Source organism: Lagopus leucura, unplaced genomic scaffold (genome assembly GCF_019238085.1).
Source record: "Lagopus leucura isolate 7727_CA_CO unplaced genomic scaffold, USGS_WTPT01 Super-Scaffold_73, whole genome shotgun sequence".
In the NCBI taxonomy this organism is placed as follows: Eukaryota; Metazoa; Chordata; class Aves; order Galliformes; family Phasianidae; genus Lagopus; species Lagopus leucura.
The window spans coordinates 42830980-42850782 of NW_024962252.1; the positions used below are offsets into that span (position 1 = coordinate 42830980).

At 39.8% G+C, this 19803-nt stretch overlaps 1 protein-coding gene across 1 annotated transcript in view; it reads left to right on the forward strand.

Moving 5' to 3' along the window:
• The first annotated feature begins 517 nt into the window (after positions 1-517).
• The window catches only part of CLVS2 (clavesin 2), a 48015-nt gene continuing 28729 nt past the window's right edge, over positions 518-19803 (forward strand). Inside the window, exons 1-2 of the mRNA XM_042893363.1 lie at positions 518-906; positions 9860-10034. Coding sequence (XP_042749297.1) covers positions 518-906; positions 9860-10034 — 564 coding nt within the window. The remainder of the gene's footprint in view (positions 907-9859; positions 10035-19803) is intronic.

The following is a 19803-nucleotide window of genomic DNA, read 5'->3' on the forward strand; positions in this document are numbered from 1 at the left end:
TTTTTTTTTTCCCTCCCACGAAGAAGCTTCCGAAACTGGGCGAGAGCTGATTTCTCGTAGATGGTGCCGCGGCGGGGAGGGCAGCTCCCTTGCCACACCTGGGCCGGGGGAGCAGCCCCCGACTCCGCTCGCCCTGCCTAGCGGCTCTTTCCGCGGCACCGGCAGCGGGGCGAGCGGCAGCCGTCAGCCCGCAGCCCCGTCCCCGGTGGCGGGCGGCGGCGCCTCCGCTGAGAGGCTGCGGGGAAGATGCGGCCCGGAGAAGCCCGCCGCGGGGAGGGCGCTATGCGGGAGAGATAACGCGACTCCGCCAGCAGCCGGGGGCGTCGCGGTGCCGGCGGGGGGAGTCAGCAGCCCCCGGGACCCGGGAACCTCCGGAGCGGGCCGGAGAACGGCGGGACGCGGCCCGGCGGCGGGGAGCGGCGATTTGCCGTGCCCGGCTCCGCGCCTCGGGACCGGCGTGCGGGAGGCTGAGGAGCGCGGGCGGCAGCAGGAGGAGGAGGAGGAGGAGGGCAGCGCCATGACTCACTTACAGGCAGGGCTCTCCCCTGAGACTCTGGAGAAAGCCCGGCTGGAGCTGAACGAGAACCCCGACACCTTGCACCAGGACATCCAGGAGGTGCGGGACATGGTCATCACCCGGCCGGACATCGGCTTCCTCCGCACCGATGATGCCTTCATCCTACGGTTCCTGCGGGCCAGGAAGTTTCAACACTTCGAGGCGTTTCGCCTCCTGGCCCAATACTTTGAGTACCGCCAGCAGAACCTGGACATGTTCAAGAGCTTCAAGGCCACCGACCCGGGCATCAAACAGGCGCTGAAGGATGGTTTCCCTGGCGGGCTAGCCAACCTGGACCACTATGGCAGGAAGATCCTCGTCCTTTTTGCTGCCAACTGGGACCAGAGCAGGTAAATGCGGGGCCACCTGCCTGCTTTTATCCCTTCTTCCCCAGGGGGATGCGTGGGAAAAGCTGTGCCAGAGCAGAGGGAGTGGGTGGGTGGACAGTGGGACACATGAGCAGGGCAGCAGCCTGGAGGTAAGGGAAGAAAAGAAATGTATTTGATGACTTAGCACCTCTTCAGCCCTTTCATCCTTTAGGCTCTGAATTTTTGGGAGCTGCTCAGGTGCTCTTCTCAGTCAGGTGCTTTGGGGTTTATGCCCATCTGCTTCCCCTTCACCACAGGGGTTGATATGGCAGATGCTATGCTCGACCCTGACAAAGGCTGGCTGCACTCATTGTGCTGGTCTCCCTGCTTCAGCACACACAGAGCTGCTCAGGTACAATAGGACAAAGTGGGAGATACTCTTTGCAAATCAAGGGTATCCATCATGGTTTTGGAGCTGAGAAGTTTGCCCGTGCAAAAAGCTGAGGCTCCAAATCCTTTCCCTCATCTAAAGAAAGCCCTTTCTGAGCCACCTGGAAATGCTGGGATGAAAGTTATAGCAACCATTTCTTTTCCCCACTCATGCTACTCTGAGTGTGAATCCACTTGCTGGTATGATCCAGGCATACAAAGCTCTGGTGGCAGGTTGAAGGAGGCTGATGCAGTCTCCAGAATAATCTCATTCTTCTGGGGACTGCTCTAGCCTGAAGATGACTTGGCAGGCTGGCCAGAAAACTGCCTATCATTAGGGCCCTTTCTTTTAGCTTTTGGCTGGGTATTATAAGACTGTCAGATGCCATGCCTATTTTCTCCTGCAGTCGTAAATCACCAACACAGCTTGACTTCAGAACATGTAAGTGTGTGCATCCATAAAGAGAGGACTCCAAAACCTGCAGCTTTGAGCACTGCATCTCTAGGCTTCTCCAGGGTCTTCAGTGCATGCAGATTTAAGATCTGCAGGACTTAGTGAGAAAATCAAAACACCTGCTAGTTGCCTTCACCCACATTATCCTATACAGACAACACAATCTGGGCAGTGGCAGTGCTGAGCACTGAGGGATCTCCCTCAGCTGCTTTGAAACGGGCAGGACACAAATGTTGATCATAGTGGATAGAATGGGTGCAGAAGTATAAGTGTTTGTGCAAGGCCCTCCCACAGGCTGTCCATGGCCATTGTGGGAGGGGGCTCATTCTGCTCCCATTACCAGTGGGTGCTTCAGCTGGAGTGGATCTCTGCCTGCTGTGCCTTTCTTTCTCCAGATAGAGTGGCCACATACATGCTGTCTGCCAGAGAAGCTTCCTTGCCCCTGCTAGCCCTTGGGTTGTACCCAGGGGTCAGAAAGTTGCTGTCTAGCACAAATTGAAACTGTACCCACCACCACACTGACCAGGAAAATATAGATGGAGGTGGGCAGACCTGGGGCCAGATCCTCACTCTGGTGTGGTTTTCTGGCATATGGAGCCACTGATGATAAGTGATGAGCCAGGGTGATGTGGCTGGGGACTCTGAGGAGCTTCATTGTCCTTCCTAGGGACCAGGTCAAATTCTTATTTTAAAAACAGCTCCACAAACTCTTAAAATCAGCAAAGGAGGAGTTAGCAGAGGAGTGGATGTTTGGGCCGTTTATTAAATCATGCATCTACCATGAAGAATTTCCCATGTTTAAGATAGCAAGGACTGCTAAATACCATTATTTCTCAGTAACGAAGAAAATTCCTGAAACTTTCTGACACTTTGCAGATCATCAGCACTTAATCAGATGAATACCAAGAACTGGAAACCTACCCTAAGGAACCTGCTTTAGCAGGGGAGGTGGAATATATGATCCCCTGAGGTCCTTTTCAACCCCTATGATTCTGTGGTTTTGTGTAACCTGAGCTTAGACAGATTAGCACTGCAAAAAACATATATATATATATTTGTATTATATTGCCATGTGAATAGAATAACTTCATTTTCTTCTTAATTTTGATTGTGCTGATATTTAAATTGCAGGAGACCAGCTGACACAACAGTACATTTACTGTGATTTTTGTCCGTAAGTGCTGTTGGTACAATTCTTTATCTTACAACAGCAGAGTGACTGAGGTCCACCAGCATACCCAATGGCCATGTCTGCAGCAGAGCTCCTGCTCCTCAGCAGCACATGCCTCAAGCATGCTCTCCTCTGGCTGAGAGATTCATTTTGAGACCACAGCACAGACAAAGGGGAGAGCCCTGGAGCCTAGCTGTGGGGAGTGGCTTGCTCCAAGGCTCAGTACACATCAGCAACAGACCTGGGAATGAAGCTAGGCCACTCTTTCTTCCTAATTATCCATTTCCATTATCTGTTGTCCAGCAGCTGCATCTATGCGGTATTGTGTGGGGAGCACACTGAGGTTTCTGCACAGTATGTCTCAAGCTCATGCTCTAACTGATTTGAAATAATGAAGCAAGTAAATAGTGTTCCTCTGACAGCAGTGCTGGGAGGATTCCTTTTCAAAGTTTGTTTTGTTAGGACCTTATTACATGCTTCATAAACTAAGTGAATAGAGCGCAGCAAGTCTCCAAATTTATTATGGCCAGCATGGAACCATTAGAAATAAAAAGTTCTGAGTTTTTTTTTTCTTTTTTAGATGAGTTTCAGACATGCTATAAGTAATTTATTTAGCATCAGTAGTCTTATCATTTACACTGTTCCAATTAGAATGAAAAGCATGGGAGGCAAGAATTCCTATGGTAAAACAAACCCGTCTACTCAGTGTTAAATCATTAAATTAAAGCAGGGCCTGATAACTGTACCAGCTGTCCTTCCATCTGAACAACTAAATCAGGATCAAGTAGCCCAACAGCTTTCCAGACCCTGTTCACTCTCCATCATTCTTGCCAAGATGACACTTGGGGTAGTGGGATCAGCCTCCCATATGAGCTTCCAGGCCATGGATTCATATCTGTGTGTGGCTTGTAGGTGTGTATTTGCATTTGAAGATTCCACTTTTTCACATGTCCAGATGGTGAAGTTGTTTTGGGTTAATGGCATGAATAACTTCAGCTCTCACAGCAAAGGATCTTTTGCTGTTCACGTTCTTCAGTATGCTTTGTAGCATCTGTGCACAAGCTCCTCATAAAATTGGTCCATTTTGATGCTATTTTCTTGAGCTCTTTCCTTGTATTAGCTATCTCAGAGATTTCCTAGAAAGTGCAGGAGACAAGTGCACTAATTCATGGTTCTTGTCTGTGGTGTAGTGACCATGAAGCAAGGAAATCTGAGTGTGTATACCTTGTGTATATCTTGAGGGCTCTTCTTTCACTGAAATTGTGAAAAAATTATTAAGCCAGAACAGTAGATTAGAAGTGAGATGATGGCTCAGACTCAGATAGCTTTCTCCTTTAAGCCACAGTGGCACAATGGCTCATTTGAAAGAAATCTTTACTTGCCAAGACAGAGATGATTTTAAAATACAAGTTGTGGATTCTATACATGTTTGGCACTTTCAGGAGACATGTGGTTTAAATTCAAGCAAAGGATTTGTCATTTATGTCTTCTAGTTAACAGTTTGCACCTTGAGTGACATAATCATTCCACCCAGTTTTAATCCTCAAGTTAACTTAAAACTTTTTGATATTGTGGGTAGGATGGCAATTAAGACAATAGGATAACTGCCAAATTGGATTATCTGTTGTTCAATTTGAATGTGAACTGGCTGGAATTAAAATGTGTCTAAACATAAGATGTGGTGGTTGCCACCTATCACCAAAGATGTTTGGTATTAAAAACAGCTGTCCGCTAGATTTGACAAGACTTCTGTCTCCTGTGTTCTCCCTATCCTGTCCTTCTCTTGGCCATGTGGAAACCACAGTGGCTTCTGGTAGCAGAGTTAAAAGGTGAAAGATTGTAGTGAAGTACTACCAAGAATGTCTTCCAGACTGTTTTTCCTATAAACCATTTGAAAACTTTGATGCTGTTTGTATCCCTTAAAAAATTCTCATAGAACTATTCTGTAAATTGCTGCCACTGTTAAATAACAAGAGAGTGGGATGTTCAGCAGGTTGAGCTGTTCTGTTCTTGACAAATCAAGGCCTCAGTGAGTGATTACTCTAGCAGGCCTTGTTGCTGTAGAAATGGTAGCCCTCTTAAATTTATAAGAATCACTGTCAGCATGGCTATTAACTTGTCAAGCCTTTCTAGTCTCATTGCCTCAAAGTCAACTGGAACAGAACATTTCAGGAGGCAGTAGAGTGTATCTACACGCTGGTCCCCACCTCATTTGGACTCAAGCTGGGGTTGACATAGAAAAGGAATATTACGAGTGTATTATGTATGTGATGATGTATTTTCAGCTTGTGTTACTCACTTTAACAGCCAGGCTAAAGAAGTTGTCTGAGCTCTTCATTGAATTAAGCATGACTCTATAAATAGAGGACATTAAATACATATAAATTAGCCATGAGTTCTAGATTATCCTAGGAATTAGTGGTACCTTGCTAGCTACAGAGTGTGCTGGAAGAGTCTGCTGGAACAAGGGAACGTTGGGCATAAATAAAGCAGGACTTGTCTGTGCCCAGCTCACCTCCAGGCTGCCTCAAGACATGCACAGCAGTAAGGCTGCTAGTGCACCCTGCTTCCAACAGCTCTGCAGCCAGTGCCTTGGAACTGGGACCAGAGTGAAATGAGGGTCTCCTAAATAAGCACTGCAACTTAGCACACATCAGTAAGAATAAAATGATTGTGTCTTTTCTTCATATTTAGTTCTCTTTACATTAAAGGTTAATATGTTATATTTTTTTCTTTTTGCTTTAAAGTATAGAAAAGCGATCAGAGCCACTTTGTACCAAATTTATTTCACAGTCACTAGTAGCTCTCATCCTGCTTTTCTCCCTTTTCATTGGTTGTATTTCTGTATCTATATAGAATATAATTTCAGTGTGGAGTGAAAGCTTCAGCAGTGCAATCCCAAGGACTGGAAGTTAACACTATCTTACCTAGAGAAAGGCTTTTTCTAAGAAAAATAAGCTACCTACTTGGAGTTTGTAGAAGTTGATGGTAATCTGCAAAATATTAAAGTAAAAGCCTGCATTAAACCAGTAATTTGAATATCACCTAAAAGCTGCAATTTCTGCATCAGCTTTTACATAGTGCTCTTGGTGCTGTATTTCTGCAGAAATATAATTTATTAAATGCAGAATAATGCATATTTCTCAAACCAGTATACTAGTTTTTCAGAGGCTCACAATTCGTGAAGGATTGGGAGTTCAGCTTTTAGCTGTAAAGGTGCAAAGTACATTTCATCACACATCTCTGAAAGCTGAAATGATAAGTATTTTGGCAAATATTTCTATCAAGGTTTTGGCTGGAACAAAGCTAATTATGGGGAAGCAGTTCCCTATGTGGAATAACTAATGCAGCAGTAAGATCACATGGCTGTTGTGAAAAACAGCTCCCAATTCTCAGATGTTATTTATCCAGGGTAATATTGCAGTTGTCTTACCTACTGGTTAAATTTCCAGAGCTTGTCTGGAGATTGGCTGTATCAGATAGTTTGTGTGAGATTATGTAAAGAAGTTCAGTGCCATTTGGGTTAGCTTGTGGTTGGTTGTAGGCAATGGAATAGCCATAAGTTAGCTTGATGTGTGTTTTTTTTGTGTATCTGAATCAAGTAAATTTTTCCACCTTCTGTTTATGTGGGATTTTCATGTCCCTAATGCCCAGCTATGATTGGAGAGCACCTGTTGTGGTAAAGCCTGTGCATCCTGGTGCAAATGTGAGCAGTAGTAGCAGTGAGGTGAAATGCTGGACAACATGTAGCTGTCTGTACATAAATAAGTCTACTGTGTGAAAGCTTTACTATAGTTTCCTTAATCATATTTCATTTGCTTGGATTGTTCAGGTAGTACATTCAGTACTCAGCTTGCCATTTGCAGCACCTGAGATTTCATCTATCACACCAAGCTCACATTTCTGGCTTACCTCAGCATGTGTCCAGCAGAAAAGCTGCTTTAAATATCCATTAATGGATTTGTGTTTCTTGTCTGGTTTTCTGTACTGTACTTAAGTAATGTATCAGAAGCAGAAGAGGAGGTCCATTACAGAATGAAAGATCACTCTTATTTCCAGCTAATTGCCCTAAAGCATATTAGAGGAGGGAAACTTGGTTATCAGTGTCAAGTCCCTGTGTAAACCTAATGTGGATTTTCAGACTTAAATGAGTATCTCAGATACTTCCCTTTGACAGAGAGAGTTGTTGCTTGCTTCTAGCTAGATATTTGTTCTTCAGGATGTTGTTTTCAATGAGAAAACAACCTTTTGTTTTTTACATTGGGTAAACATACAACATTGTCATTGTCACTGTAGACAGTATTTCTCACACTAAGCAAACATGCAATAGGCGATGGTGAATATACTATACATAGATTTGTGGAGACCCAGCCCTGTGGCTATTGGTTACTCTCTGTGGTGGCTGAAGTCCTTGTTGATATCTAACAGTTTTCCCACTGTCTTGAGCAATTTCAGGATATTATTAGGTACATATATATACATATATAATTCAAGTATATATATATATATATGTAAATAAATAAAGATGTACTGTTTACAGAACTGATCAAACAAAGCAAAGTAGCCTTTTGCCACCAGAGAGCCATTAATCTAAGGCATACAATATCTTTTTAAAGTCCCATAGGGAGAGTGTTTAGGGATCTATTGCAGGAAACTGGGAATCTTGAACTGGAGGTTGGTGTTTCCACTAGCCTCCTGCTTTGTGGAGCCCCTGTCATGGACAATAAGGTCACCTAAATAAGGTAGCACATATGGCAAGTGGGATTGAGGCTAACTGTATAATTTGAGTAATTCCAATTTATTTTTCTTGTAAATATGAGATCTGATAGAAGGTCTTCCTAAGGCTGAGATATTTGTAAATAGCTGCTGTCACATTGCCTCACCTGGGGATGCTTTCCTTCTCTGTGCCACCTTTCCCCTTGGAAGATCTCTTACAGAGTGTATTTCTATCTAATTTTATATTAAAAAATACTAATTCTGAGACATGCCCCATTGGTTTTGAAGGCAGTTGGGCACTCTCCAGCCCTGCCCCTGAACCCAAACACAATGCTGTGTACCTCACCCCCTCAGACAAAGTATGCTTTGATCCTAATTCTGGCAGTTATACAAGACATTGACCATACAGGGGAACTTCAGTACTCTTCTTGATTAGGCATCCCCTAATGTCTTTGCATGCCTGTGCTGTAGCGGATAGGTTAACTGGTGACTCAAGGTGCATTAAGACCATTTTAGTGCCAGTGTAATCTTCTGTAGCCTTCCTGCTGCAGAACACCCTGAACATATTTCACTTCGGTCAGGAAAGAGACGATGGATTATTTCATTTTTCTTCAAGTCACTTTTTACACTACAGAGTTGTGGATATTTGTTGCTTGTTCAGAGACATCAACAGCAACTTTGGCATTTCCGCCTCCCTAATGGATGTTGCATGCAGCAATTGGGCTAGGGGAGCTGTTTTGCCTGGAGAGAGGGAGAGAGCATCAACTGGGCCAAGCCTGAGGCACTGTCTGTGCCTGTGGGAAGCTTTACCCAGGCTTGCTTCACTGTACCTTCTGCAGAAATGGGGTCCTGGGATTACAGCTCTTTGATCTCCCTGTGGAAAAATTTCCATTTTCAGTAATGGCCTTTTCTTTTTTCTTTTTTTTTCTTGCCAAAAGGAAATAGAGAATTTCAGAATTTTGAGGACTTCCATAGGGAAATTACAGAGAAGAATTTTTCTTCTGCAGTTCTCTCTCCCTACTGGAAAAATCTGAACAATAAAAGGGACATACAAAACTACCTGCAAATGTGAGCTCTTTGAACAGTAAAAAATTAGAAAAAAGTGACTTCTCAGAAAAGTGGAAAATAGAGAGAGGAGAATATGAAAACTCTTATCCTAGTCAACCAAACCAAATTCAAATCAAAGAAAGAGTTTTTAAAATGAAGAGAAATATCATAGTAAACAATAGTTCCCCTATTCTTTTCAGAGGAAAACAAGCTTTTTCTTGTTGACTTGAGTTAGGCTGACATTAATAACCCCCTTTCCCGGGACTCAGGAGATTCCTCAACTTTTATTAGGCTAAAACAAAACTACGTGGAAAAATGTGAGAAGTTAGCTGGATCAGATGACTATCACATTTTTTTCCTTCTTTCAAAACATTGTATTGTGTATAATGGAACAGTGCACACACTGTATTAAAAGAAGTAACATTTAATACAATTTAATGCAATATTGAAATAGGCATATGTACTTTTTGCTGGATATACAATATAGTGGAGATTTCTCTGAAAGTTCAGAACACTGAGAACTTCTGTGTTTGATAATGTCACAGGGCCTTATGGAAAGGACCAGAGACACCAGACAAAGGCTATTACTCTTAACCAGAGGCACTCCAACCCTATTGTATGTTACTTTCCACTTTTGAGATCCTTGAGGCTCATTACAGATCAGCCTTCTTTGTGGATTTAAGAGAAAACATTACGGGTAAGAGGATCATGTGGAAATTCCATTTTTTAATAGGGTAATTTTGGGAGGCTATTTTTTCAATTATTTGAAAAGAAAATATAGGAGGAAACTTTGGATCTATGCTTCTGGTATTAGACTCAGATTTGATATAATTATGATTTCAGGAAAATACTATTTGTTTATATACATTTGTACAGACATTTGAGATAATATCCAGAATAATTAGGCAGTCTCCTAGAAAAAAGTTCAAATTTGCTTTTGGTGTTTCATATTCTTGTATTCTTTTGGTTGGCTGATGGTCTAGAAATATGTAATCATTCCTCAGAGGATGAAGTCAACTAACCAAGCTTTTGATATCTTCCTAAGCTTACATATCCACGACTTCTGAAGTTACGTATGCTGTTGGACTCTGGATAAACAGTGCAAAGGAGGAATGTTCAGAACTTCCACCATACCTTGATGTACATGGCTTAACCGATTCTTGCTTTCACATTCACAGGTACACATTGGTGGATATTTTGCGCGCCATACTTCTTTCTTTAGAAGCCATGATAGAAGACCCTGAGCTTCAAGTGAATGGATTTGTTTTGATTATAGACTGGAGCAACTTCACCTTCAAGCAGGCCTCCAAGCTCACACCAAGTATGCTTAGGTTAGCCATAGAGGGCCTTCAGGTAATACTCTTCTTTCTTTCTTTTCCCAATTCTTTTTTTTTTTTTTTTGGCAGTTCATTGTAAATCTGGAAGGCTAAGAAAGCACCAAAACAAAAACAAGAATTATGCATTCTTCCAAATAGCAAGGCTCTTAGCACCTTAATGTATCTTCAGACAAATTACAGTGGAGGAAGCTAATATGTGAGCTCAGTCTGCTAACTGCACTAAGTTCTGGCATGTAGGCTCCTTCTTTGCCATAAATAAGAGGGAATATCTCTGTCTTTATCCCAAAGTGACTGTCTTCCTGCAAATTCAGACCATAGCTTCTGCAGCTGCAACTTAAAAACAATCAGTTGATTTGTCATTCTGAACAGGCTAATAGAGTGTGGGGTGCTGCTGCCTTGCTAGGCCATTTGTTTTGTTGGCTGTACTGGTGACAAACTCACACTATATCAGTTGGCCTGAAAAGTGTGGGACAGATAGTATTTACTCATGGAAAGGCCAGCATGTGCTTGACTTTTTATTGGGTTAGGATTAATTTGAGCGGCATCTTTTAGGACTGAGTATGCAGTGATTTAAATTTCTTTCTGCTCCTTCTACATGTACTTCACGTGGAACAGGCACAAACGTGGAAAACATACTGTTGACTCCTGTGGTTTTTTAATGCTTATTAAAATTAAAAACTGGAATCCATGAAGTGGTTGTTTCCTGTAGAATCTTGAGATACTGTGTTAAAAATACCTGTAATTCACTACTAAACAAGGTAGTGTACTTTGATTTTTCAAGGACATATATTTATTTTCTGTGATATTTTCATCCTTTTTATGTTTTTATTACTTATAAAGCAGAATAGCAACCTCAACTTTGAACTTGCTTCTTTGATATTGAGCTTTGATATTGCTATTTTGAAGAAACATGTATAGCAGTAATTTGGAGTTTTGATCTAAATCTTCAAATGGCTGAAAGAGTACGCAGCCTGCTGATGCACACAGAAAGGTAGTGACAGTCATTAATGATGATTTGAATTTTCATTTTGTTGTGCTTACTTATGCAGTGGTGTACTTAGTTTCAAATGTATATCACAAAGCAGCAGTGGGTTCTGTGCTTTAAAAGTCCCGTTTTCTTCTATTGTTTTCAATGTTGTTTTCTTCTTTGTGTTGCTTTTCAAAGTTAGCAGTTGTTTTCTCATTTAGATCATGAATAAATACTTCAGTACTCCTTGCTTTTAACTTATGGTGTCTCTTCTTGTACTTTAACCAGAAGTTATTTTGAGGATGTCAGTGGATACGTTAGTTGGACTCTTAAACTGTGTTCTCATGGCATTAGTTGTTTCATTGCTGAGTTGAGGTGAAGTCCATTTGATTAGTTTACCCATCTGGAGACAAAACAGTCCCCAGTTTTGTATGTGCTAATATCCTCAATCTGACAGTGGTAAGCACCTAGGGCATCATTTTCTTACTGTCTCCAGTCTTGTTGACTTCAAGTAAGTAGAGATGCAACTCTATGTAGATTTATCTTGGAATCAATGAAAAGGGCTCAAGCCAATTGCATTGATCATCTTGGACAGCAAACCTCCCTTCAGAAATAATTATGATGAGGAAGAAAAGAAGAGAATATCTTGGTAGAAAGATTATGCAGAGAAACCCTGGGTAAGGGATGCATTTACTTGCATCTTCTTGCAGCATTTAGTGCCTAAAATATTCCATTTCCTTACACTCTATAATGATTGCCTTTTATTTTTAACAAAAATTTGTAGCAGAAACATAATTCTGAAAAACATTAAAGTAAGAAGTACTGAGGTAGTATGAAGAAGAATAAAAGCAGCTCAGCCACACAATTTATTTGTGATCTTTGTAAATACTCTCTGTTTAATCACAGAAATAGAATTTACTTTGGCTTATAAGATTTAACAGGGCTCAAGATGCTTAAAGTTACCACTTAGAGAATTTAAATATTTTTCTTACTTGGGTGGGAAGGGGAAATGGGATTAGTGACCACTATATTTGATATTAACCAAGTCTCTTTGCCTCCTCAATGAAATCTACTAAATTTGCATTTTATTTGGTTAACTTTCATTGTGAATAGAATATGGCAAGTTCCAAACTGAACTTATTACAAGCTATGGCATTTCCAGGCTCTTCATAACTGTTTATTTTTCAAGAAATGTCTATTGAAAGTATAATAAATAAATACATACAGCTTTCCACTGTATGCAGGCTCTGCTTTACACTTTGCCTACACGTATGTGTTAAATGGGAGCATGAAAAGAATCATGCCCCTGATTAACTTGAATACATTAGAAAAATATTAAAAGCACATGCAGCTGCTTTCAGGAAAATAACCTTTTGGCTATGGAATTTTTTAATCTTAAAGGACAGTGATTATCTGTGATTCAGCAATTAACTAATATGAATTTCTAGCATATCCATTCCAACTGTGCCGTGCCATCCAGCTGGTGCAGTGTAGACTGCTTTTGATTTTCAGATCAAAGGGGATTACTAGCCAAGAAACGGTTATTGTCTCCTGTGGAGGTTGAGGCAGTTGGCTGGGATTCTTGACACTGCAGTCCTGGCTGATTCACCGGCCTTGTCCTTGTGGAAAAGAGCAATACACTTCACTGTGGATGCAAGTGGGTGTGGGATTTATGTTGTTCCTAGTCAGTGAGAAAGAATTTAAACTTAGATTCCATATCTTTCTGTAATGAAGGATAAGCTCATAAGCAAATGTAACATGTAGTATTCTATTTTCTGAGAATGGTTTGTCTGAGTTAGGTAAATATGAGTACCTAAAAGCTCAAGGCTGTGAAATCTGGGCAGAAGGAAGCATCAAATACACAAGAGTGAAACTCTTAAACTCATGTCCTGACTTAGCACCTGGCAAAGTACTGGCTCTCGCCAGAGTATTCAGTCCTAATCTTTAGGTGCCTCAAAAGGGAGTTGGCCTTGATGATTTCTTGATGTCCCTTCCAACCTCTGCAATTCTGTGATTCTTTATCACTTACTTTTTTCTGTTTTCATAGCTTGGAATACTTGGGCAGAAGGAAGAAAGAGGTTCTAGGTATGATTCTTTTATTTGTGATAGCTGCTTTATAGCTACTTGGGCTTTTATTATTCATCAGGGCACCGTTGTTTTCAGAAAGAAGTTAAAAAACAGTGTCAAAGAATAAAAATTCAATTTCAAAATTATATTGAAAGTTTTTTGCAGACTGGAAAGTTGTGGGCATACACGAAACGCTCTGCATGATGGCTGATTAACTGATAATTAGGATTTTAAAAACTTGGACTCTAAATCATTCTTGAATACTTTATTTCTATTTAGCTCACAGTAGTGCTTGTAAACTATATACGGATTGATTTTGCACGTTCCCATACAGATAGGTTTTGCAAAACTGTGTAAGTATCGAAGGCTGAATATTAATGCATTTTGCCTAAGTGAAAAACTGGGGAACAAGAGATAATACACGTTTACACTGCAAACTGAACATATATGGGGACAGTCAGTATTGTCGCAGAAGACAGAAGACTTTCAAATTGAGGATTTTTACAGGGAGATAGTGAAAGCCTTGTGGGGACAAGGCAGGCCGTTCAACTGATCATGACTTCTTTTTGTAACAGAGGGAGGATTCACAAGCTAAAACAAACTGGTTACTGTGAACATGAAAATAAAACAGAAAGATCACAAAGACAGCATATTTGCAGCTACTATAGCTATCCAAAACATCTTTCAGTCAGCTGTTCTTGTGAATTGTGAGCATAATATCCCCAGTCAGATTTGCCTCAGTAGTGTAAAGTGGAAGTAAAAGAGACCAGAGCATGTAGAATCCGGTGATGAAAAGGACAGGGCTTTCTATGCCCATTTTCTCTGAATATAAACTTCATTAGTATCTTACAGGGAGTCCGATCTGAACATTATGGTTGGTTCATTTTCATTTTATTAAATATCCATATACAGTGCTGAAATTTAGTCATCTAGTTCTGTATTACATCTGTGCAACAAACAATTTGTCAGGATCTACTAGAACAAAGAGCCTCTGAAAATACTATTTTTTTTCTTTTTTTAAGGTTTGCTGGCTATTTGCTGTGAAAAAAGAGTGGGCTGGAGCTGATTGTTAATGCTGGCTCTTCACCTGATGTTTGGATAGGCTAAACCCGCCAGTTAAGAAACTTGAGTGCATTTGCTTACAGGCATGTCTATATAGACACAGCTATTCTTCAGCACAATCCATGCTGTTAAAAACCTATTATTTGAAGGCAGACTAATTCATTTGCTTGCCAGATTTTGTTATGATGCTCATCAATAAAAGGCACTGTATTCCTTTTTAATGTTAATATATTTATTCACACAAACACACTTTAAAGATATGGGGATACTCTTTTCTCTCTCTCTTTTTTTCTCTCCAGGTGAGAGCTATTCCACTGAAAAATTACTGCTAAAAATGTCTACTAATTTGTGATGCCCACTGTGATCTTGTTTTTGTGCACTTTTAATATTTTCCCTGTCCAGCTGCCTTTGACTCTCAGTGAGGAGGAAGATTTGAAGATTTGATCCTGAACTGTCAAGCCAGGAGCCTGGATTCTAGCATTATGTAAATTTAAAGTTTCTCATTAATTGCTCTTTGCATCTGTCTCTATGTGGGCTGCTACCTCTTTGAAATAAGTGGTAGGAAGCAACAAAACTTTCTCCCCAGAAATTGTATTTTGCTGAAAGCCACAAGGACCTGTAATGGGGTTAAATATCCATCATGCAAATTCTGCTGCTGGAGTTAGTGGAGTAACTGATTGTAGTGGTTTGTCATCCTCTTTTTGAAGCAGTATGAGGAAGAGAGTGGGCACTTTGCCATTGTTCTGAAGCTATTTGCTGTAAGCAAGGCTTGATGAGTTGTGAGGATCCTGGCTTTCATTCAGACTCCTTGATCTAGCTGGCAGATTCTTAGGCCTGTTCCTTCTGCCCTCTTCCCCTGAGCCTTTGTCCCTGTCCTGCCACTGCCTTAATTCCTTATCCCACTCCTTTCCACATTGTCTTATTTTGTACCAGTCTTCACTGGTGTCATGCTCTGAAATCTCAGCTGCTGTGGGTGATTGCATGGCATGGTAAGATCATCCCAGATTCCTAAGGAGATCTCAGCCTTGTCTTGTCCCTCTGTCCAAATATTCTCCACATATGGTATCTAGTCAGCTTCAAATCTCCTTACTGCCTCCCTGTAACCAGGGTTCTCATTGCTTTTTGTGTCACTCTGGAAAGCAACATTAGAGAATGAGTCCTGATCTCTTCATGTATGAAATAAGCGAGGCCTCTGGCCACAAAGCTGTTAAAGAAAGTGTCCTTGCAGTTGCTCAGACTGAAGCTGGTCTGTTTGATATAGATGACTCAGAGCTCATTGGGCCTGGAGACAACAGGAACGTCTGGCAGAGGTAGTGGAATGACACTGCATGATCAGGGAAGATATATCTGAAGATTTCTTCTGCTTTAACAAGCTAGCCACGATTAGTGTAAAGGCCAATGAAAATAGTTACCAATTCCCCATCATCCTGTTAATAGAGAGAAGCATCCAATTAATATTATTGCTGCTTGAGAGAAAGAACGTAGAAGAGATTTTTTCTATATGTACATACCATCTCTTTCATTAGCCTTTGTTAAACGCTAATGACTTTTCATTTTTCTTTTTTAATTTGGGAACTGAATCTATCTGTATTAAATAATGATAATAAATAAATTGCCTTAGTTAAGCTAAAGAGTTAGAGTTATGCTAAGGTGAATGCCACCAGCATGAAAAAAGAAGGGCTTGCATCATAAGCTTGGCAAAGGGAATTAACTCTTGGTTCCATCATTGTCTTCCTGTCTCTAGTAGACCATACTCAGTGAATATATGGTTATGACCATTCCTCAATTTTAAAATATATAATAATTTTTTGAAATGATTTTCTTCAATCAAGACTTAAATATTTCTCTTTGCTTGCATATCGTAAGTTTTTCCATATCAGAAATAAAACTAATTTGTTCTAAATTGTAAAGACAGAGACAGAAGACATGTTTTAAGGTCATTGTTCACCTTCCTCCTAAGGCATGATTAGCTCTCACGTATTATATTTTCAACTACTTTGCACAGTTTAATGTAAAGGCTTAAAGGCAGGTATGGCTCATTCTTTGGAGACCTTTCCAAGGCTACTTTCTCTTCAGATTTTCTCTCAGTGCTAATCCTTATTTTTTTATTTTGTAATGTCACCCCCTATAAACCCTTCTTTATTTCATCAGATGCTGTTGAGTCCAAAGCAGAAACTGGTGTGTGAATATCTGTTTTTGATTCACAGTAAGGCAAAAAAATGCATATTTTGATGAAGTATCTGCAGCAACAATGATGTGGAATCAGAACCTAAGGAGATTCTTCCTGTCTTGTTTGCCAGAGGGGATGTAATATTTGTGGTCTCTTTCTTAGTATGAACATCAGCAAAATCCTTCTTATGTTTGGAACTTAAATTTGCTTTTTGTTAAAGTGTTCAGATTGCCTATGTTATCTATCTATTTTTTATGTACTTCTTCTAGTTTTACCTCAGAAAGATATGTTGGATCATTTTTGGAATTATTTTCTGAAATTAGTATAACCTTTGTTTTCTGTGACACTCACAAATCCTCTGTGATCTTATTAGGCTGTGCACAGTTGGATTTCTGTTACTATCTTCTCTACGTGATGTCTTTGCACATCATCCCTGTCTTATTAACTAAACTGTCAGTGCTCTCTCCCCAAAATATTATAGTGCAATTTATTGTGATTGTTTTGTTCATTCATTTATATTTCTTATCAAGGGTTCAGTTCCTATGAAAATTATTTTTTTTGAGTCCAATTTAATTCAGTTTATAAGCAAAAATTTGGCTTTGGTTATAAGTGGTTGTCATATGGGAAAAACTGCAAACATTCCTAATGTTGAAAAAGCACACATAGGAGACTTCCTTGGGTGAACTGCTACAAAAATGTGTAATTATATTGTTTAGCTGGAGATGTTTTTTTCTTATCTTATGTTTCATAATCATAAAAAATTAGAATGGTTTGATTCTCATTTGTTTTAATTGCTGCAACTGTGTTTAAATAGGTGTTACTCTAGTGCTCTAAACTCACTCAGGATCTGCAAGTTTAGATTTGTAACATGTAAAGAAAACTACATTTTAAAGGAAAAAATAAGTAAAAGAAAAACAACTTGGATAATATATCAAAAAAAGAACAGCAAAACAAAACAACAGCAATAAAAAAAACAACCCACAGAAAAGAAACTAACCAAAGGCAAAACAGATTTCTCCATTCATTTCCTGCGTATTTTGTGAAGATTGAAAGAAGTTCCTAAAAAACAATTTCGAGTTATTATTGCGTAGAATGGAATAGGAATGCTTGTAATCCATTCCAGTGTCTTCTGCAATGAAAAAGAGTGAGCACTAATGTTTGTCTAAATGTAATGAATATCCGAACATGGATGTGGACTGAGCTCTGAGATGGCTGCAGTTATCTTTCGTTTTGTGGAGGTCTGAGTGTAGATTCAGTCAAAAAAAAAAACAAACATGTAATCCAACACTCGAAACTGGCAAAGTCCTGTGTCAACATCTCACCCCAGACAGTTCTGGCTATGCTATAACGCTTACTGCTTCTTGGATTAGATTGAATGTGGTGCCTCACAGTTTAGGCCTGAGTTTCAACTATAAATAGGTACTCATTGTTATGGCTGACTCGAATAACATACAATCTGAGGTTAAAGAATGTCTTCAAATGTATTTGTTAATATCTTGCTTGTGTAAGTTGGTTCTTAGGAATCTGTTAAACATTCTGGAAGAATCCAGAAATCCAGAAAGCTGAATTTCAACTTTCTGCACTTCTGCACTAAAATTTCCTCTCTAAAATAGGTTTTTAAAGCTACATTGTCATACCTGTGATAATTAACCTGTTTCACACCACCAAATATTATCAGTGGCTTTTAGCTTTGCTTGGTAATCACACCACCACTACATGGTGACTTATATGTTTGCTCAAGACTCCAGCAAGATATTTGCATTACAAGGTGATTCAGTTAAGTAGTTACAATTGATGAGGGATTATATATCACTGTGGAGCTGGCTGAGCCCTTTACCCACTTGTTTTCCCATTCTTTCTCTTTGGTGGTTTTAAGTTATTTAGAATTGCAAGTAAGGTTTGCTGAGTCTTGCTTTTCAAATCATTTTATTATGAATATCCAGCAATTGATTTTCACTGGAAAACCTGAGGGCATCTTCATACTATTGCTTTCAGTATGATCCAATTCTGTTCTCCACAGAAATTCAGCAGGGGTGCAGTTTAATGAGACCAGTGAAAGAAATCTGACCTCTTTATTTATAGAACACTAATTGATCAGGGTAGCTGTAGTAAGAGGAAACTTCAGAGAAAATCAATGCTGTATCAAATGAAAGTAGCACTCAAGCCCTTAAAGAGAGGTGCATGGAAAGCCAATTAAGTATGAATCTATTTGATGATCCATGGGAAAAGCTAGGACCATGCTTGTTCTTACTTCAAGTTACAGGAAATAAATCAAACTAAATAGTATCTAACTTACAATGTTATCCTTACGATATATTTTCCTCTTCATCCTGTTGATATTCTCTCCCATTAAATCTTGATGAATTATATTGCTTTCATATGGAAACCTTAAAACATTTTCTTTTAAGAGCCTACCTTTGACTGCCTTATGCAATTTTTGTAATGAGATCTGATATACCTTCCTGAAGATAGCAGCAATATTGCAGCATGACTGCGCAGCCTCTTGGTTTTCTATCTAGGACTCTGTTACAGTCCAAAGTCTCAGGGGTTTTACTTAAATGCAGGGAGAATGTGATCCTTTTATGTTCATTTTCATTCCTGTCATCCAAATACTACCAAAGTTCTGGTAGATACAAAACTTAATCACATATGTTATTGCTGGTGTTTCTCAAAGATGATGCAACATGTTTGCAGCATATGCAGATGTTTGCTCTCTTTTCTAATTGCATTTTTTTCTTCGTGAAATCTGCTAGAAGTCCTGATCAAATCTCTATGCTCCATCCCGAAGAATTTTGCTTTTGTGGTGGGTGTTCTCCTTAACTGCATGCCATAGGGCTGACTGCATTTCAGAAGACTGTGAGGAACAAACTACTGTAAAGTTATTTTATCAGTGACTTGCCACAGAAGAATCGAAAAGGGGTGTGCACATACAATTTGGTGACTTGCCTGTTCTAAAAAATAAAAATAAAAATAAAATACAGTGCAAAAGGGAGAATTACTGCTTATGCATTACATGCAAAACTGTTCCAGCTAGTAGCATGTGTCTCTCTTCCTTTGGTGCTTAACTGTGCTTGCAATTAAATGGATAAAAACCTTGCTTTCTTTTACGGTATGTGGGATATAATGCATTCATTCATTTTCTGAGGAAAAATTCACGTTTTTTTTTTATTCAGTAGCATAATCAAAGACACTGCATTAAGGAGTTGTTGTATAAATAATTCTGTTTTTCTGCTTTCGATTGGGAAAGGAGTAAATAATCTGTACCTTCCATGAATGCTGAATTTCTGTGGGCTAAGTTAATATCATGCCAACAACTGAGTTAATAATGCTGCATTTTTAGTTCATTCAGTTTTAAGCATAGGTAATGGCATAGGGTTGTGCTTTAATTAGCTGGATGAATAATGTCAAAAATATTGTCAATTATCAATATGGTTTTCATCTTTCTGTAAGCCCTGGTTGGAATCTAGTTCCCAGTGACATCAGCAGTTGCCGTGGTGAAGTTTCATAAGCTACTCTTTA